The sequence below is a fragment of the Erpetoichthys calabaricus genome, chromosome 7, assembly GCF_900747795.2.
Source record: "Erpetoichthys calabaricus chromosome 7, fErpCal1.3, whole genome shotgun sequence".
NCBI classification, from domain to species: domain Eukaryota; kingdom Metazoa; phylum Chordata; class Cladistia; order Polypteriformes; family Polypteridae; genus Erpetoichthys; species Erpetoichthys calabaricus.
In genome coordinates, this window is record NC_041400.2 from 90,339,520 (window position 1) to 90,362,050 (window position 22,531).

A 22,531-nucleotide genomic window follows, 5' to 3' on the forward strand; every position below is an offset into this window, starting at 1 on the left:
AGACACAGCAAACCTTCTGGCAGTGGCACGTATTGATGTGCCATCTAAGACAAGTTGGACTACCTGTGCAACCTCTATAGGGTCCAGGTATCGCCTCATGCTACCAGTAGTGACACTGATTGTAGCCAAATGCAAAACTAGTGAAAAAACAGTCCGAAAATATGAGGAGGGAAAAATGTCAGTGGCCTCCACCTGTTAAACCATTCCTGTTTAGGAAGTCGTCTCATTGTTGCCCCTCTAGTGCACCTGTTATTAATTTCATTAACACCAAAGCAGCTGAAACTGATTAACAACCCCCACTGCTACTTAACTGACCAGATCAATATCCCAGAAGATTCACTGACTTGATGCTATACTCTGATTAAAAAGTATTCCTTTAATTTTTCAGCAGTTTAAATATACAAAAGCATTAACAGTCCATGAATATTTTCTTTTAATCTGCTTTAGCACAGAAAACAAAGTGACTTTATAAAAGTCCTTATTCAAAGTTTAATTCACACAGTTAGACATTGTATGAAAAGTTCTGAACTGATGGAATAGGCTTCACCTTCTATACATGGTTCTCTATGATCAATCTCAGTACTAACATTTGATTCATCAGAGACTTTCTAAGTCACTTTTTTATCGTTACAGATAAAAACTTCAGAATGCTCCAATGACATGAGATTAACATTAGAAGGTTCACAGACAACACCAATGAGCACTGTCTTTTAAAAATGTCATTTATTTCATTAGACTTGTCCCAAAATAGCTGCACTTTTTTCTAAATAGCTGAACTGTAAATGCTGTTGTTGTTATAACTCTTGTCACGCATATGCAATAAGGGAGTGTGCTGGAAGCTCTGCAACAGATGTAAAAAATGAAACACAGCCACAAACTCTTCCTTCTATCACCCCGGAGAGGAAAACATCCCACTCCATAAAACTGACCTCGCCTCCTTGGCCGCAGAAGACTTCTACTTGGAGACCTGGCCTGGCTTGCAAGCTTAGGGCTATTTACCTTCTGGTTTTTGCTTTTCTCTCATTATTTATTAGCAGTGGTGATATTAATCAGGGTGCTCAAATAGGACCTTAAACCTTTTATATGTCACTTTCATCTGTTCTCTTTCACACTCAAATTGTACTGAAAAAACATGATTAATGATTTTTTTTTTTTTAATACATGAATGAAACCCTATTACCACCACAAGCAATGCTACTGAACGCTGGTACCTATGCTTGCACATCATTTTTACTTTCACAAATCCTCTCATGCCACTATCAACATTACTGAATACTGCTGGACAAATCTGAGTTGCTGTTTCTCTTCTTCAGACAACTAGAAAATAAATCACAAAAAAACTGTCACACTTAAAATTACATTGTTTCACTATGCATGATGAGAAAATAATAAACAAATCTGAAAAAGTGTCAAGTGCTTCAGTTATTTCAGTTAAGTAAAAAAAATTACTACAAACGCAATTGAAATGGCATCATAATATTTTCATACAACTTAGAACAGGAGGTACACAGCCAGCATCAATCTGACATTAGTTCAGGAGAACACGCAAGATGGCACACTGTAGATAGAGCAAGCCATGAGTGAAGAACACAGTGCTGGAAGGTGGCTCACTCACATTTTCAGACACTGCAGTCCCAACAATGTTGTAAAAGCAAGAATAAACAGTTGATTTTCTCTGCTTCCATTACATGAACATAATTCCACACATTAAAACAAATAATAATTTGAGTACAGTTATAAACACATAAACAATCACTCTTGAATTATTAATTTTTTCTTAATGTTAAATTTGAATGGATTTGCCTGTTTTCTTCTATGATTCTTGCCCTTCTCTTTAAAACCCTGTTGATTCCCAAGCTGCTTTCATCCACAGGATCACATATCACTAGCAGTATTTTTTTATTCTTCATACCATTTTTGGTAACCCTTGAAAAGTATATAAAAAGCCCATGAAAAGCATTTGGGAAATGCTAAGACTGACAAGTTTAGCTCCAACTATCATACCAAAATTTAAATTCATTGTGGTCTCTCATTTTGTCCATTACAATGCTCAACTGAACACTAACTGGTGTGCTAGATTTAAACCACATACAGCTATTATGTAAAAAATAATGTGTTGGAATATACTATGTGAAGTAACTAATAAACTGGCCTAAACACATAAACACCACTACAATTCTGACATAGGAAATAAAAGTTGTAAACCTCAATCAGTGAATTTGCCAGAAATTAAACACAAAATGCACCAACCTATGGTCTAAATGTCAAATGTTGAAAAAACCCAAAATCAGAAATGCTACAATGCCAATGTCAACTCCGGTTTGTTTTTGTTTCAGAACAATTCAATTCAATTCTCTCTGATTGAAAAATTAAGCCATTTTTACTGCAAGACTTCACAAATCTTCATTATATGTTTTGAGCTGAATTGACTAATTTTTTTTATGCCTGATCAAGCTGCTCAAATCATTCCCATACTGATCTACAATTCATTCAAAGAAAAATAGTAAGCCTTACAAGTAGATCTAAAAGGTATGTCCATAGAGCAGATAAGATAAAGTAACTGTCAATTGAAAAGTAATTTTATTTAAATATATAGAAGACACTTTACAAATTACTACTTTTCTCACAACAATTTTACAGGTCTAATAAAAACCGCAATTCTCTAAATAGCCTAAACCCAACTTTTTTTCAGGGAAGTCCTGCAAATCATTATGAGACATGAAGCTTTACCTTGCATTTTCTAGCACTAATTAGCGATTTACTAAAAGATTTTCAAATACATTACGATTGTGTATGCTCTTGCCCTGAAAAAGTTACATTTGAAAAGTTACATTTCGATTGCCACAGTTCGCTCTGCCTCACAATGTAAGAGCCAGAAGTACAGAAAATCTATAAGGTTAAAAGTAGGAAATATTGCCAGGACAAACTGGACTACCTGTGCTGATGTGATGTTCCACATCTGGGATAAAGGAAGCCCTGAGGTGGTGTACACTGATGGCAGCAAAGAAGGAGACCAGTCCAAGTGTTACATGAAATATACTCTAAACGTTTTCCTGATACAAGAGATTTCTGCACTACATGGACATTACAGAAAAAAAAATTTTAATTGACATACTTCAAAACAGTAACACATATAGCGAGCCAAGGGGGACCATCTAGGACTACAAAAACCCCAGGCAATAACATTCATAACCTTATTTGTCATAAAAGAGTTTTCCAAACTAGTAAAAGTATCATTGCCAGTTAGTGACTATAAAGCCTACAGAGATAACTGGTGTTCTAGTTGGCTGCATGCTCCCATACAGACACCAATACTTAAAACAGTTCTTACTACAAATATATCTAGGTTGATTTATCTTAATTTTATAAAAGTTCCAATGACAAAATAATCTATTAAAAAACAAACCAACCCTCCACAATGCATTAATAACAACAATACATACAACACTAAGTAGCTGAAAAAATAAAAAAAATATATAAATGCATTTATATATATATATATATATATATATATATATATACACACACATACATACATACATACATACATACATACATACATACATACATACATATATATATATATATATATATATATATACATACACACACACACACAGTTAGGTCCATAAATATTTGGACAGAGAGAACTTTTTTCTGATTTTGGTTCTGTACATTACCACAATGAATTATAAATGAAACAACTCGGATGCAGTTGAACTGCAGACTCTCAGTTTTAATTCAGTGGGGTGAACAAAACAATTGCATAAAAATGTGAGGCAACTAAAGCATTTTTTTAACACAATCCCTTCATTTCAGGGGCTCAAAAGTAATTGGACAAATTAAATAACTGGAAATAAAATGTTCATTTCTAATACTTGGTTGAAAACCCTTTGCTGGCAATGACAGCCTGAAGTCTTGAACTCATGGACATCACCAGATGCTGGGTTTCCTCCTTTTTAAATGCTCTGCCAGGCCTTTACTGCAGCGGCATTAAGTTGCAGTTTGTTTGCGGCCCTTTGTGTCTGAAGTTTAGTCTTCAACAAGTGAAATGCATTCTCAATTGGGTTAAGATCAGGTGACTGACTTGGCCATTCAAGAATTTTCCACTTCTTTGCTTTAATAAACTCCTGAGTTGCTTTGGCTGTATGTTTTGGGTCATTGTCCATCTGTATCATGAAACGCCGCCCAATCAATTTGACTGCATTTAGCTGGATTTGAGCAGACAGTATGTCTCTGAACACCTCAGAATTCATTCGGCTGCTTCTGTCCTGTGTCACGTCATCAATAAACACTAGTGTCCCAGTGCCACTGGTAGCCATGCACATCCAAGCCATCACACTGCCTCCAACGTGTTTAACAGATGATGTGGTATATGCTTTGGATAATGAGCTGTTCCACGCCTTCTCCATACTTTTTTCTTGCCATCATTCTGGTAGAGGTTGATCTTGGTTTCATCTGTCCAAAGAATGTTTTTCCAGATGTTCTTTAGCAAAGTCCAATCTAGCCTTTCTATTCTTGAGGCTTATGAATGGCTTGCACCTTGCAGTGCACCCTCTGTATTTACTTTCATGCAGTCTTCTCTTTATGGTAGACTTGAATATCGATACGCTTAACCCCTGGAGAGTGTTGTTCACTTGGTCGGCTGTTGTGAAGGGGGTTTCTCTTCACCATGGAAATGATTCTGCGATCATCCACCACTGTTGTCTTCCGTGGGCATCCAGGTCTTTTTGCGTTGTGGAGTTCACCAGTGCTTGCTTTCTTCCTCAGGATGTACCAAACTGTAGATTTTGCCACTCGTAATATTGTATCAATTTCTCGGATAGGCTTTTTCTGTTTTCGCAGCTTAAGGATGGCTTCTTTCACCTGCATGGAGAGCTCCTTTGACCGCATGTTGTCTGTTCACAGCAAAATCTTCCACATGCAAGCACCTCACCTCAAATCAACTCCAGGCCTTTTATCTGCTTAATTGATAATGACATAACGATGGACTTGCCCACACCTGCCCATGAAATAGCCTTTGAGTCAATTGTGCAATTACTTTTGAGCAGCTGAAATGAAGGGATTGTGTTAAAAAAATGCTTTAGTTGCCTCACATTTTTTGCAATCATTTTGTTCACCCCACTGAATTAAAGCTGAAAGTCTGCAGTTCAATTGCATCTGAGTTGTTTCATTTAAAATTCATTGTGGTAATGTACGGAACCAAAATTAGAAAAAAGTTGCCTTTGTCCAAATATTTATGAACCTAACTGTGTGTGTGTGTGTGTATGTATATATATATATATATATATATATATATATATGGGCGGCGCAGTGGGTAGCGCTGCTGCCTCGCAGTTGGGAGACCTGGGGACCTGGGTTCGCTTCCCGGGTCCTCCCTGCGTGGAGTTTGCATGTTCTCCCCGTGTCTGCGTGGGTTTCCTCCGGGCGCTCCGGTTTCCTCCCACAGTCCAAAGACATGTAGGTTAGGTGGATTGGCGATTCTAAATTGGTCCTAGTGTGTGCTTGGTGTGTGGGTGTGTTTGTGTGTGTCCTGCAGTGGGTTGGCACCCTGCCTGGGATTGGTTCCTGCCTTGTGCCCTGCGTTGGAAGGGATTGGCTCCAGCAGACCCCCGTGACCCTGTGTTCGGATTCAGCGGGTTGGAAAATGGATGGATGGATGGATATATATATATATATATATATATATATATATATATATATATATATATATATATTTATATATATATATACACACACACATACACACGTTTTTTTTAGTTGCTAACAGAAGTAACTTGACCTGATTCAAAATCAGTCTGAGTCACCTAACTACTATTAATGACAGCGATAAAAAAAAAAAAGAAAGAAAGAAAAAGGAAAAATTATGAGCACAGAAGAAAAGAAGGATTTGTTTTACAGGTTGCTGTGTCATGATTTTGTATTCAATGTGTTCAAATGCGTTCAGTTCCATTGACAATTTTCCCTGTTTAACACTGAAGGCTTCATAAAAGTATCATGAAAATTGTTATATATTTAATAACTCAAAACAAAACATTAAGTGAACATAAAGTTTATTGATTTATTATACTCATTTATTTAAAAAAAGGATATATGGTTGAGTGAAAACAATAAAGGCACACATGAGAAGAAAAGCTAAACCTTTTACTCTGTAAACCTCAGAAACAGAATTGGTTATTTTCAAACAAGAAGGTGAGATGTAAAATTGCATTTTCAGAAACAAAAAACAGCTAAATTAAAACTTTAAAAATTAACTTGAAAAGGAAAATAAAAATTTAAAACATTTAATACCAAAACTGATTTCTTTTGAATTGTAAATGTGATTTGTCAATGGTGTAAAAATAGTGAATACAGAAATGCATTATTAGTAGTTTATGCACTTACACTTATTACATGTAATAAATGTCTTTCAAAGTATTGTTTCAATGACAGTTTACCTTCAAGAATTTGGAGAAGATTTTTCTCTGAAATTTGCTCTAGTTGATCCATGCAAAGTTTTTTGATTTCATCATAAGAACAGTTCTGAAAATTGAGAGACAGAAACTATGTAACTATTTAATACTTCATGCAAACAGATAATAGATGAAAAATGTAATTTGGAAGTGGAAAATCCAGTACATATTACATATGTGAACATTCCACTGTAAATCTCCCATACTATTAAAGTATTTTAAGAAATCTAAGTACTATATATGTATAACACACCAATCAGCCAAAACACTAAAACCACTTACAGGTGATGTGAATAACACTGATTATTTTTTACAATGGCACCTATCAAGAGGTAGGAGCACATCACAGCTTGCGATGGGGCTGTGCAGCTGCAGACCAGTCAGATTGCCCATGCTGACCCCTGTCCACCTGCAAAAGCACCTACAATTGGCATATAAATGTCAGAATTGGACTACAGAGCAATGGATGAATATGGCCTAGTCTGATGAATCACATCTTCTTTTAGATCAGGTAGATGGCTGGGTGTGTGTGCGTCTTTTACCTGGAGAAGAGATGGCAGCAGGATGCACTGTGTAAAGAAGGCAAACAAGCTGAGGCAGTGATATGCTCAGGGTAGGGGGCAAAAAAATAAAAAAAACCAAAACACATGCATAAATATAGTAAATACATATTTTAATAACAAAAATGTTGTAGTACAATTAATAATTAAAAATGGTTTAAAACTACAAGTGATGGGTGAGTAGTACACCAGCAGAAAAGGACACTGGTACAAATATTCATATATAATTTCTACCATGGTTGAGCACATCAAGAAGTCACCTTTGTTACATGTCCTTTTGACATAGCATCTGCCAATACAACTGTAGAGATGAAAGTCCACATGGCCTTCAACTTGCTATAGCTAAATTTGAATGTTCCCTTGCAGTTAAAGGTATATACCTTATATGTCTTAAAACTGATAGTGTGTTTGTTTCAGCAATCATATATATATTATATATATATATATATATATATATATATATATATATATATATATATATATATATAAAAACACATGCATATTGCAGAAAATGCATGCAATAACAATAATTGTGAACTGCTGAATCAGATAGCTGTACAGCTCCGGGTATTTTTGTTAAATTTTGCATTTTTATAGCAATTCAACCTTTGAGGCATAACGAACAGCACGACAAGATGGAGATTCTGACCCAGACCTGAAAAGAAAAGAAGGCAGCCTGTGTAGTGTAAAGATTTGTCAGGACAGTGATGACCCTAGAAGAAGAAGAGTGACATCATCTGAGAGCTACAGTGGAGTTGATCAGGGTCCTTTCTTAAGGGGACAATAAGCCGACCTTTCAAGGTCTAAAATTGCATTTGTGATGTGATTTAATATCTGTTTGCAGATATTTTCCATAGTCTATGGTAATAATAATAAGGCATTCTTGCATTAACCTTTAAGCAAACTAAGCACATGCATAGGGCACCAAACGAAAGTGACCAGAAAACTATGTATAAATAAAGTTAAAAGTAGGCAAAAATAAATATTATTTTCACATCTTTTGATCCATGTATGTTGAAATGCTGGAAATCCTCAAGGTTAGAAAGTGATTAAATGGAAGATGTTTTGTTTGGTACAAATAAGGATATATTTATATTTTGAATATTTACATTTAAGCAGTACTTAACTGCCAATATCAATTAATTGAATCATACTGTGAGCATACTGTATGGAAACTGGAGCACCAGTGAGCCCCAAACCCAAACACACAACCAGAGTCTCGGGTTCAAATAAGGAATGGTTTTAATATCTACAATTCCTCAGTTAAGTCCTTAATATCTACAATTCCTCAGTTAAGTGCAAAGTATAAAGCACAGGTTCTCTCTCTTCCACAATTCACTTCACAATACCTCTCCTTTCACCACTACACTGTCCTCCTCCAGTTGAATGTTGCCTACCTTCCTCTCAGCTCTGATTCATCTGGATAAGGGAGTTTGGTCCCTTTTATTACGGACCCTGGAGTACTTCCGGTGCCAGGGTTGCTGCCTGTTGGAAGCACTTCTGGTTCATACAGAAGTCCAACATAACAGGGACCACATCTCCCTGCAGCGCCCTCTTATGGCAACCATGGACCCCAGAAGGGCTGTTCTGCCAGACTACATCACCCAGAATGCCCTAATGGTTTCTTACTGGGTAATAATATCTGGGGCCGCTGCCATCTAGCATCCTGGGGGAATAAAGAGTCCCCAGCGACATTTTCTTCTTCCAGTGAGCTGTCCATCTCTTCCGGGTCTGGAACCTCTCTCTCCCCTGGCCAGGATGCATGTCTGCATGCTAGGAGCCAGTTAAGGTAATACATATTTTTTGTTAGACAAATAATGAAAACTACTTTTGTTTAAATTAAGCTTTGCTTCAGATAAGTACATGACAGAGTAAATTAAACAATATGACAGCTTATAATTATGAGAAGTGTTTTATTTTCTTTTACGCCATGGATAAATATTTTCTGTACATATTTTATTATTTTAAAAAGTATGTATTTTAAGGCTATTTTATTTACTTTATTATTTTTATGGTCACTAAACAAATCAACTTGAATAATTCAATTTTCTCAATAGAAAATTAACAGATAGCATCTGTGGTCTATAGTTTAGATGATAAAAATACCAAAGTTAAACACATTAATATACAACACAGAGCTTCTATGCATCCGGTTATGTGTGAGCTTAGTGTAAAAATTTTTTTAAAAGGGTAATAAAAAACAAAAAGAATCTGCCAAATAAGTAACATAAAATTAGTGCCAGGTACCAGCCCTGAAGACTGTTTCTGGAGAGAAACAGTAGGGCATAGAGACGTGATCTTCACGTTAAGATCACAGAAGACGGTTAAAAGACCCACAAGGACCTTAAACATGAAACATTGTGCCAAGAGATTGACCCAGGACCGTCTTGCGATGACGCAGAACATGAGATTCTTGCAAGATACGCCCTACTTACAATCAATATCAAATAAGACAACGGGGCAGCAAAACATTCAGTCTTGTGAAGGATTTGAGCACACACAGATCCATGGCCTCAGCGCATATAAAGCGTATAAGGACAATACATTATAAATGAAACATTGACGACTAAGCAAAGAAAAAAGCAGCACAGAGAAAAGAGACTCAAAAGCGTTGGAGAGAAGAAAGAGCAAAAAAGAAAAAATAATCTAGGTGCAAATTCAGAAAATAAGGAAAGTAATTATCAGCCCGTAACAACTGGAATTGAAACAAAGCACATCCAATCGGGCTCAGAATTAAAAGACAGAGTAAAAGACAAAGTAGAACTTCATAAACACGTTCACAAACGTTGGCGCTATACACATGCAGAGCAGATTATGAAAGCAGTGGAATTCAAAAATTTATCTCAGAAAGTCCAGTCTGGCTTCTGTACTAGTCACAGTACAGAAACTGCACTAACCCAAAGGAAATTCTACTGTAATTATGTTGCTATATTTAAATACAGTGTTTGGCACCATTAACGATTCTATTCTATTACAGTGGCTAGAAAATTACGTTGGACTCTCAGGTGCTGTTGTTATCTTTTTTTAGTTCACATTTATCAAATCGTTTTCAGTATGTACATGGGTTGACAGTACTCTATAACAATATTCAAAACTTAAATACTCATTTACACTCATATGCAGGTGAAAACAAGCTATACTTTCTTTTAGACCCGGAGTGTCCAACTCCGGTCCTGTTGGGCCATAGTGGCTGCAGGTTTTCATTCTAGTCATCTTTTTAATTAGTGAGCCGTTATTGCTGCCGATTAACTTGTTTTGCCTTAGTTTTAACTGACGTGACTCATACCCCTTAGTTGTTTCTTTTTCCTTAATGAGAAGCCAAATAATAATGACACACAAAACAAGCCGCCACATGATCATCTAACCTGAAAATAAAGAAAAGGTGAAGGTCTCAGTCATGTTGGTATGCTCAAGTCACTAAAACATCTTGACAGTGGTCTTAGGAAAAACAGAAAATCAACAGTCTGCTGTGGCAGAATGGAAGCGGCAACAAATCATAATATTCAATGGCTTTAATTAACAGCAACTCATTAAGAAACTGTTTGGAGTGAAACTGGCTGGAGTTTGATGTTCCAATTTAGCTGGTCATCTGTTGGCTCATTTCACATCTCATTTCTGTTTGGCTGTCATTTAATGAAGAAATGAATCAATTGAGAGGACTGAATCCTTAGAAACAGGGTAATTAAAATGAAGAGAAAAGGAGTTAATTAGCAGTAAAATCTGCTCGCTGATTAGGAAAACAGAATGAAAACCTGCAGCCACTGCGGAACACCAGGACTGGACTTGGACACCCCTGTTTTAGACCAAATGAGAGTTCTCCAATAGCATCCTTAATTAATTTTATCAGTGAGTTAAACAAGTGGATGGATGACACATACTTGTTTCTGAATACAAACAAAACAGTAATGTTATTTAATGAAGACTACAAAAATATTCTGTTATTTTTGACGTCAAATTATGTGAACATTAATTTTACTGAACATCCACACAACTTCGGCATTACCTTTGAAACCAGCATATCTTTTAAAACACACATTATAAAACTATCTAAAAAATGTTTTTTCCAACTTAAAGAGTTTTGGAAAACTAGGATGGGTTCTAAACATAGAGGATTCCATTTATTTCTAGTAGGACTAACTAATGTGTTTAAACGATACGCAGCTTTCAGTTAATTCAAAATGCTGCTATAAGAATAATTACAAGAAATACAAAGTACAACCACATAACTGTTCTTAAGGCTTTACACGGGCTTTTACTTAAGTTTAAGGCTTACTTCAAATTCATCCTTACATATAATGCCTTTAATGGCCAAGGCCCAGCTTATCAATCTGAGTCTATCATTACTTGCAAACCAGAGTGCACACTGAGATCTCAAGACACAGGACTACTACGATTACAGGGATCTTTATGTAAAAGATGCCCCTTCAGTCTCAGCTTTTAAATTCAGGCTGAAGACTCACTACAATATTTTTGAATACAGTAATTAGAGCTGGTTAGCTATGGATATTCCAGCTCTATTGATAAGTCATTTACATAAAAATGAAAGTAAATCAATAATTATGAACCATTACTAACTATCCTCTACTCTGTTTCTGCAAGTGAATTTTCTTGTGAAATATTAACAGCACTCATTGAGGAGCAATATATAAAAATTGAATAGAACTGAATTCTCTTCAACCACTTTATTCCCTTTCAGGTTGCTAGAATTATCCCAGCAACACTGCACAGAAGGAAGGAATCAGCCAAAGATAAGACATAGGATAAGTTTCTTGTTAGGTACGCATATACCCATAATAACTTATACAAGGTCAGTACCACACAAACAGTGCCCAGGTATATTTATATAAACATATACAGTGGAACCTCGGGTCACGAACAACGTACAAATCAGGTTACAACCAAAAAGTTCGCCAAACTTTTGCATCTGTTCACGACCACACACTCGGGTAATGAACAAGCCAGTTTCCCTTCCAGTTCGTATGCGCCGATGATTTCCGTACATGTTCAGTCTCTCCCTGCGCTTTCCCTGTGCAGCGAGCGAGAGAGAGCGCGAGTGTATATATATTTACATACAGCTCGTACGGTCCGAAACATATTAATTGTATTTACATACAATCCTATGGGGGAAATTACTTCGGGTCACGACCAAATCGGGTTGCGACCAGAGTTTTGGAACGAATTATGGTCGTGACTCGAGGTTCCACTGTATATGCTAACAATTGGTAATTATAAACCAAAAAATTTAAAAAGATATTGGGGAAAAAACTTCTCTTTATAAACCCATGATTAGGATAAAAATACAGTAGGACCAAAGAAGCAATACCTTTAAAGGCAGCTTCATCTAAGTTAAAATAAAGAGAAATAGAGCAGCTGAAAGAAGAAGAAGAAGAAGATTAGCTTTTTGCTTTCCAACTCAAAATGGCAGTCATTTGACCAAATACTCCTAAATCAGGTTTTGACAGGAACTGAAGAAACAAAGAAAGCATCTGAGAAAACTTCTTGACAGACTTTCTGCGTACCATCAAATGTGGTCAAAAATTAAGAAAAGCAGGAGCAAATGTGTCACCCTTTTTATAATGAAATATATCATAAGCATTTCACTATAAATAAGTAAATAAACCAAATAATGCAAACAAGGTTTGCATTTTGCACATTGTATTAAGAAATCATGTCACAGAGTGGGTATGTGGGGCATCAAAGAAAAATTACATGGTTTTCTTCTATTTTTAACATGACAATCTACCAACAAATAAAGTCAAAAAAGGAAATTACCTTTAATTCATCAGGAAGCATTTTTTGAAGTGTTTTTTCTCCTATAACTCTGAAGCACTGTTCCAGCATCTCTTTCCTGTCAGTGATATAGGCACTAATAGGTTTGAAAGGCACACTTAAGTTTAATCCTCCTTCCTCAATATCACTTGGCTCTTCTACACCCTCATTCTCACGATCACTTTTCACATCCTGTTAAAAACAATGACATTACACAATTACACATCTATGAGTTTCTACACTTGTTAAAGAGAGGAAAATTTTACACTTGAGTCTTTTTTACTATTACATTATCTATATACTGTATATAAAATTCTTTTCGTGTTTGAAACGGAAATTACGTATGACCACACGATATGGTAATTACCTATGACCACAGAACATATTATAATACAGCAACTAATCACTTCGTTTGTGGATGCCATTTTTATATCGTCTTTAGGAATTGTTATTATTTGTGTGCGCCCCGCGTCGCCCTCTCCCACCCCTCCTCTCTGCACTACAGCGCTGAGCCGTCCGCCGCTAGGCGCATTCCGACAGAGAAGTTTTATTTATTCGTCCATGTGACTGTCACTGAAACTGCCACATTGTAACTTTTTTTTAGTTGCCAGTACTTGATAGTAGAAGAGATGAGGAAAACAGCTTTGCGTCTTTCTACTTTTTAACTGCGCTGAGCTGTAAACAATGTGAAGACGAGACCGCCTTCAGCTGCGAGGGCTCGTGAGAACAAAGTGGACGCTGGGAGGCGCAGAATGTCGGGCTGCTCCGCCGAATCGAGAGCTTCGCAGTTTCGGGCAGCATCCTCGCTTCTCACACTGTTTGTGACACTTCCAAGTCCTTTGTCGGCTCCTGGGAGAGTGGAAATCTTTGCGAATGAGTGTAATCAGCGCCACTGAAGCAGGACTCTGTTTGTAAATTGCCCTGCACAACTACTTACTGTCCCTTAAGGTAAGTTCGGGTCACTAAAACCCCACAACATTCAAGGTTGCTTTTGTGATTAATTATTTTAACAAGTAAATCACAGGCATGTAGTGCAAGGTTGTCAGGCAAAAATTTGGATGATCACATAGAAAATGTCATTTCTATACCACAGCGGTCGTGTATCGCCTTTCACAAGGGATCTACTACTTACCTGTTGTGTTATAGCGCCTTTAAAATGTAGTTTACCCGAAACCACTCCAGTAGTGCTCAATGTATCTTTACTTCTTAAATGTTAACGTTGTACTGTTTAATAACTTATAGACTACATTTTATTTTTTTCCCTTGCACTCAGTGAGCGAAGCCACTGGGTAATCAACTAGTTATATTATAAAACAGTGTACAATAAAGTATATTTTGATTATTACTGCAAAGCTCACAAGGCTCAAATATCAATGACACTTACTGCTTAAAATGTCACTTTTAAGAACATTATTATTTCCATTTGATCATTTCTTAGGTCTAGCCTTTATCTTGGCAGTACTGGCCACAATGCAGGAATCAGCCTAGGATGGGCCACTAATCCTTTCCGGGGAAAACCAACTCAAACATGGTTGACTTAAAATATTCCCAATACATATATTTGTGGATTTTAGAAAGAAACAAGAGTTATCACAGCCCCGGTATTTAACCAATTTAAGGAAACATATCTATCTAGCCTAATCTATGCATGCATTAAGAAAATACAAATATTCTGAGTCTGTTGCAGTGTCCTCTGAGCTGAAGATAATCCCATACTGGTCTGGTCTTAGAATATATTTAAAGTAATAAGACTAACCTTGGAGATTAGCACTGTTGCAGTGTGCCTCAGTGCTGTAAACTAGCACAAGATCAAGTCTTAGGACTAGGTGCAGTTGCAGTGTGCTTCTTGGAGTCAGAGAAAGGGAACAAATTTGCGTGCTCACTTAGATCACCTCATTAGCAGGTTTAACAAACTTAGTATGTGTAATAAAAAGGTTTTCTCTGTAACAGGAGAAGGGATGAAATAAAGGAGTAAGAGGGGGTTGGTCGCTTCAGTGCAAAACCAGCTACAAAGATTGGAATGTTTGGGATGATAGCGAAAGAATGTGCAAAAACTTCTTTCTCATAAAGGGTTTCAGAATGTTTTAGGGAAAGGTTAATTAATGCAAGATGTTTTTCTGTAAGTTGTTTTGATGTCTCTAAGAAGGGTTGTTTTAGGCTTAGTAGAGATAACACATAAGTTGTCCCGTGGGAAGATGTGTGCAGAAACTGATCACTTCTGTATACACTGCTTACACGTAAGCCATTTTGGGCAAGGACACTCAATTAGTATATAAGGGACGGTTCCGCCCTCAGTTTCTTTGGAAGCTCAACCGTGGGGAACGTGCACACCGCCCGGTATTGGACCAGGCTCACGAGTTGATCCTCTGACGAGACTGACACGCGGGCTCCCTCAGTCTACTGGTCTAGGATGATGGCTCTGGGTCTTTTGATATTACTGTAAGTATAGTATAAGTCATATATGTATATTACTGGAAGTCAATAGTACAATTTCTATATCTGCATGTATATTGCTATTATATTGTATGTAACTGATATTATATTTGAACAAGTAAACACAATTGAAGTATTGGACCTTTCCTCTCTGATTCCTGCCTGCTTATTTTCTCTTAAAACCTTGGAACCATTTTCCCAAACTAAAACTAAAACAGTATGTTAGGTGATGTTACAAAATAAATTCTGCACGCATCAGACAGATTGTTACAGACACAAAAAAGAACAAATATACCATTAAAAAATAATTAACCCATATTTTATATTTGGACCAAAGTATAGCGTAATACTGATTCAAGTATATTAAACTTGTTGCCGCAAAAAAAAAACAAGCAATGCATTTATTTTACGCAATACAAGAAACAGAAAAATATAGATCAACATACATTTAAAAATTAACCTTCAGTAAAAAGACAAAGACAGAGCACACGTTCCGACAGTGCAAATTAAAAGATGGTGGTAGTTTCCTTCATACTGTATTCCTCTGGAGTGTTGTGGAGGTATCCTTGAAGGTGTCCTCCATATCCGATATGAGATCTCTCACAATATACATTATATAGTGCCTGGGCTTTACTGTGAAGCCTGCACTGATTTTATAGACTTTGGATACTGCTGGATTAATCTGGTTATAAGGAAAAATCTGGATGCATAATACATGACAAGTATTAAGTCTTCTTTACTATCTACATAACTGAGAAGATTAGTTATAGCATTACCAGATTAAGACCCCCACAGGCTCCAAGGTGTCAAACGCATATACTTACACTCTATTAACGAGGTACCACTGAACCAGAACAAAGCTGCTGCTTTTAAGAAAGGGCAAAATGTTAGAAATGCTAGGACTGTAGCAGAAACACTGCTAGTTTTTTAATAAAAGATACATTTCTACAGCATAATCTGCAGGTCAGTAGGTAGCAGCAGATTAAATCTAAAGTGATTCTGACCTTCCAGTCTGGAGTTTGGTGGGGGTTAGGGTTAAATCGGCAGGGGTAGTATCAACATCCTAAAATCCTGTTGCAAATACAGTTAAATAATATTGCCTAAAGTTCAATACAGTAATATGCAAATATAAATAAATAGGCTCTCCTAACAGTATGACAGAATTACATAAATACCTTTTGGTTGGAGTGACACTTGTGCATGCAAAGGTGAGTAATGATTTGGTAAGGGAAGTTAATTAAGTACAACACCTGCAATACTTTTTTCTTGCATAAACCTTGGTGTGATAATGCTTTACATATGATTCTGGTAATGTTTACTTTTCATTATTACTTTCTATATATATATTTCATAGCCTTTTCGAACACATGACGTGAGTAACATTTACAATAACCACAGCAACACTCTAATGTAGCTTAATAATTGTAATTATTATTTCTGAGCAGCTGCACATCGTTATTTGACGCAGGGCAAGGCATTAAATGCCAGCATGACACTGTTAATGGGCAATCAGACAGACAGCTGAGAAAACCCAGGAGAAACACAAAACAACATAACTAGCTGCAAATTAGTTAAATTTGGTATTGATCTTGTTCCACTGTTCACTGCAACAGCACTTAGACCTATGGATCGTCTACAATTAATATTATACCATATAGTCTGGTCTTGACTTGCAGCTAGTACAGTACTACCATCTCAGGTACACTGTAGCTGACCCTCTGATATTTCCATGTTGTTGGCTTTATGCCCCAAGATTCCACCTTATTAGGCAGACCTAAACTATAGCCTGCACCCTTCCCAATTATTTACCAAAACATCATTACAAATGCGCCACAAACAGACCTGCTGCTCATTGCATGAGAATGCGCGGACTTAAGGGCTACATCTAATTTACATACAAAAGTTGTTCCAAAAATGAGTGCATACACACTTTGAATGATAATGAATAAAATGTTCATTAAGATGCATCTAAGTTTTATAATTCATTCTAATCACTAAGCTTATGTGCTGGGAAAGCTAAATTTGTGCACAATATCCTTGTACCTGTCCTTAATCACTTCTTCTCACTTAAAATAATATTCGCAGACTTATTTCTGTACGTCTTCATTTTAAATTGTGTGCAATGATACTAGTCTCATGATTTCTAAAAAATGCACTTTTATATTTAAAACAAGGTACTAAATTTTCCCTATTGGACTTGCCTTCAACCTACAGTAATGCAATTTGCACGAGAAAACGTGAAGAAGTTCGCCACAATGCATTTCTATTCTCAGTGTAAAAGGCACTTTATTAAATAAATATTAACTGATGACGCCAATATTAACAATCTAAAATAGTATATTAATTTCAGGAGAAATTGGCTGCAGATCCAACTAAAATGTTTCAAGTGAGAATTCACGAAAGGCTATGAATTTTACTGTATGCCGACCTCTGTTGCGAAAGATTTTTTTATGCTGTTAAAATTATTACGTTTTTCCTTTATTCATATAAAATCTGCACGTATAAAAATATAAAAATGACATAACTCCAAAATTACATTTAAGGATGATAACATGGTTATTGTTTGCAATACAAATCCAACAAATTATTTTTTACAGTATTTCTGAAATATTTCTCTTGTACCTTTGGTCTGGATTCTGTGCTTCGCCTCTTTCTATCTAGATGCCGTCCATCGGAGTGAGAATGTTTTCGTTTTTTCTCTTTTGACGACTTTTTACCTGTCATTATATCACAATCTGCTTATATCGACAACAAGTAATTACGCTACATTCAAAATAAAGTCCAATCACAGAGCAGTGGTTTATAGGATGCTGTCAGATAAGGCAAAACGCAAGGAGGACCAAAATATAAACAGACTTTACCGAACAACGAGCATACTATTAATGTCGCACTATTTTGACATCAGGAATTATACTCGTATAACTGGGTAATTTTTTTGTTGTCCATCCTATAGAAACATACTTCCGGTGTGGACATGTGGTTAAGTTTACCCTATGACTAGATGTAACGCCAAATGCTGATTTAACAGGCCAATTAGAACTTCCTGTCTCGGTCTCGCGCTGTTTTAAGTCATAGTATGGGAGCTCGCATGGTGCAAACGGAGCGAACAACATGATGAAACTCGCTGAATATAACGTGCCCATTGGTATTGATGTGTATTTTGATTCAGTTTTTACATATGACTCACATTTTCTGAGTGGAAAGTCTGAAAATATCCATTTACACTAAAGGTTTAAAAGTTAATAACGGTACGTGGATAGCAGAACACAGACGTACTAGTTAAATTATTTTTAAATGTTGATTATTGTAACTTGATAGATTTTGTCATTTTTTTCTGTATTCGGAAAAATATTATCCAATTTTTTTCTTTCTTCTATACCAAGTGACCACATCTGCTCTTAGAAATAATAATACACGATTGCTGTTTACCAGCTGTGGATTGATACTTTACATTGATGTAAAGAAAGGCATTACACATGAAAGTCGAATAAAAATTTGTCATAAACACATTTTACATACAGTAAAATATTTAGTGAAATGCTTAGTTGCTCCACTCCAATGACTCTGCCTTGAAGAAGAATATAAATGGTCAAATGTCTTATGTTTCTAATTTTGTACATTAAATGTTTCTATGTTGAACTTTAATTAGCTGTTATTTTTAAATGTAATTAATGAATTAAGCATGTGAATTAAACTGAATATTCATGATGACCGATAACAAAAAGAAAAAGCAGAAACATCCCTTTTATTAGCATTAAGGGTGGGCAGAGCCTGCAGTAACTAGAATTAGCAACAATAATGTATACAAATGAAGTATGTAGAATATTTGCCTGGTGAAGGGTCTTCGCATAAGCCATTCACAGATACCTTCACTAAGCAGAGGTCACTCATTTTGCCACCACACTGTCCAAATGATAGTGCAATTGATTTAATTATTAGGAGCACTTCTACCAAAGGAAAATATTTATGCACTGTCACGTTCAGAAACAAAGGTAATGTATAACTGTTTTAAGGAAAATCACACTATTGGTTACTGTATATTAGACTGCAATAGTCCTATTGCAGGTGGCTTTTTTTGAGAAAAAAATATAGCTTCATAGATTCACAAGACCCCTGTGAAGAATAATTACTAACTTCCGCTCATAGCAGTGCTTTTAAAATAAGGTCCACTATTTCTACTAAGCTAAATTTGAGCAGTTCATGCAGAATAACTTCACATTCACATTTGTATTCAAGAGGGTGATGTTTGGAAGACTTTTTCCCTATCACTATGAGAGACTCATTGTGCCATATGATCTTGCTAATGCCCCTGCTGTATTTCACAGCTTTGTAAATTATCATTTTTGCAATATTTTGGGAATATATGTGTTGGTATATATCAGTATTGTGAAACAGTATGTGCCCCCTTCCTTGTTTTCTCTGCTCTTGTGTATTTTAAGCAATTGGTGACTTCAGACTTTTTGGCATAATTCTATATTACAGAAAGGAAACATGGGTGAATTCAAAATATTTTTGTTTCATTATTCAAGGAACAAAATTATCCAACACTCCTTTTATACACGTAAAAAGGTAATTGCCCCCATACTTTCAGTACTTGATTGCAGAATATTTAGCAGCAATAATTGCAACTTAATGCCTCCTATAGGGCGGCACGGTGGCGCAGTGGTAGTGCTGCTGCCTCACAGTTAGGAGACCCGGGTTCGCTTCCCGGGTCCTCCCTGCGTGGAGTTTGCATGTTCTCCCCGTGTCTGCGTGGGTTTCCTCCCACAGTCCAAAGACATGCAGGTTAGGTGGATTGGTGATTCTAAATTGGCCCTAGTGTGTGCTTGGTGTGTGGGTGTGTTTGTGTGTGTCCTGCAGTGGATTGGCACCCTGCCCAGGATTGGTTCCCTGCCTTGTGCCCTGTGTTGGCTGGGATTGGCTCCAGCAGACCCCCGTGACCCTGTGTTCGGATTCAGTGGGTTGGAAAATGGATGGATGGATGGATGCCTCCTATAATTTGATATATCAGTCTTTCTCATCACTGTTGAGCAATTTTATCCCACTCTGCTATAATTCAGACATACTAGTAGGTTTCTGCACATCTCCGGTTCTGCCACAGCATCTCTACTGTATTCAAGTCAGGGCTTTGATTAAGCCACTCAAAAACGTTAATTTTTTTTTTCTGTGTCAATTAGTTATAGACTTGCTTTTGTGGTTTAGGTAATTGTCCTACTGCATAATCTCAACTATACTTAAGCTTTAGGTCATGGACAGATGACCAGACATTTTCCTTAGGAATATGCTGGTAAAGTGTAGAATTCATGGTTCCTTTAATGATGGCAGGTCTTCAAGGTCCCGTGGCAGTATAGTATTCCTATACCATCACACTACCACCCTATGTTTTAATGTAGATATGATGTTCTTACTGTACTCACTAAAGCCAGACATAGTTGGACATGTGTTGTCTAAATATTTGACATGTCAGTCCATAGAACACTAATAATGTTGGGATCATCAAGGTGTTTCTTTGCACATGCAAGAAAAGCACTGATGCTATTATTGGATAGTAGTAATTTCCACCTTGCTACTCTCCCATTAATCCCATTTTTACTCAGTCTCTTTCTTATTGTGGAGTCATGAATACTGACTTTAGTTGAGGCTAGAAAGGCCTTTAGTGTTTTAGATATTTATCTGGGATCCTCTGTGACTGCTTTAATGAGTTATTGCTGTGCCCTTTGGGTACTTTTGATAAGCCAGTCTTTCTTGGGAAGAGTCAGTGGTATTCCAGATGTTCTCTATTTGGAGATAATGGCTGTCACTAAGATACAGAGGAGTCCCCAAGCCTTAGAAATGGCTTTGCAACCATTTACTGATTGATAGGTTTCAACAACATTTTTCCCTCCTCTCTTTTGGAATTTCCTTTGATTGAAGCATAGTGTTCTTCAGAGAAACGTGATGACTAGGAATGGTACAGTACCAACACTTTTGTATTCAGTACCAATACCAGTGAAATTTTTCAGTACTTTATAACTATTTGATATCACTGCAAAAAAAGAAATCACATTCAATGTCTTTTTATTAAAAGTACCTCCATTATTCAAATGAACAATATTGTTGTTTTTTTTGTAATAGAATATAAAATATGCAACCCCAAATCAGAAAAAGTTGGGATGGCATGGAAAATGCAAATTAAAAACGTCCACAGTAATTCTTAAATTTACTTTGACTTTTATTTCATTGGAGACAGTATGAACCCAAGATATTTTATGTTTTGTCTGGTCAACTTTATTTCATTTGTTAATATAAATACATTCCTGCATTTCAGGCTTGCAACACATAGCAAAAAAAGTTGAGATGGGGGAAAATTAGGGCCAGTAATGTGGTAAATTAAATAATGATGTGATTTGAAATAGGTGATGTCAACAGGTGATAATAATCATAATTTGGTACAAAAGCAGTATCCTCGAAAGGCTGAGTCTTTGAGGAGCAAAGATGGGCAGAGGATCTCCAGTTTGAGAACAAATATGAGAAAAATATAAAATGTTTAAAAATAATGTTCCTCCAAGAAAGATTGGAAGGGATCTGCATATTTCTCCCTCTACAGTGCATAATATCATTAAACTGTTCAAGGAATTTGCAGGAATTTCAGTGCGTAAAAGGCTAGGGTGCAAGCCTAAGCTGAACACCCACAATCTCCAGTCTCTCAGATGGGACTTAATCAAGAACTGTCACTGATCAATAGCTGATTTAACCACATGGGCAAGGGATTAATTGGCAAACCTTTGTCAAGCACTGCAATGTGGTGTTACATTCACAAATGCCACTTAAAACTCTGTGCAAAAAAGAAGCTTTATGTTAACCATGTCCAGAAGCAGTGTCAACTTCTCTGGGCTCCAAGGCATGTGAGATGGACCATCACACATTGGAAATGTGCAGTGTGGTCAGACGAATCAGTATTCCAAATATTTTTTGAAAGAAATGGACACTGTTTTCCAGACCAAAGACAAAAAGGACCATCCAGGCTTTTATCAGCAACAAGTCCAAAAGTCAGGGTCTGTCATGGTATGGGCTTGTTTCAGTGCCCTTGGCAAAGGTAATTTATACTTCTATGATAGCAGCATTGATGCAGAAATGTACATGGAGATTTTAACATAGGCTGCCTTCAAGACAACATCTTTTCCAAGAACATCCATGCATTTTTCAACAAGACAATGCAAAACCACATTCTGCACACATTAAAAAAGGCATGGCTTGGAAAAAGAGGGTATGGGTACTGGATTGGCGTGGAGAATTTTGAAATGAAAAATGCAACAACGACAACCCTGTACTGTTGCA

General features: G+C 36.5%; 1 protein-coding gene across 1 annotated transcript in view; it reads right to left on the reverse strand.

The window, feature by feature from the left end:
- LOC114654550 (caspase activity and apoptosis inhibitor 1) overlaps positions 1–18,141 on the reverse strand; it is a 51,699-nt gene extending 33,558 nt beyond the window's left edge. Inside the window, exons 1-3 of the mRNA XM_028805164.2 lie at positions 17,837–18,141; positions 12,785–12,973; positions 6,438–6,522 (exon numbers count right to left, since the gene is read on the reverse strand). Coding sequence (XP_028660997.1) covers positions 6,438–6,522; positions 12,785–12,973; positions 17,837–17,938 — 376 coding nt within the window. The 5' untranslated portion in view covers positions 17,939–18,141. The remainder of the gene's footprint in view (positions 1–6,437; positions 6,523–12,784; positions 12,974–17,836) is intronic.
- Between the last annotated feature and the right edge of the window lie 4,390 nt (positions 18,142–22,531).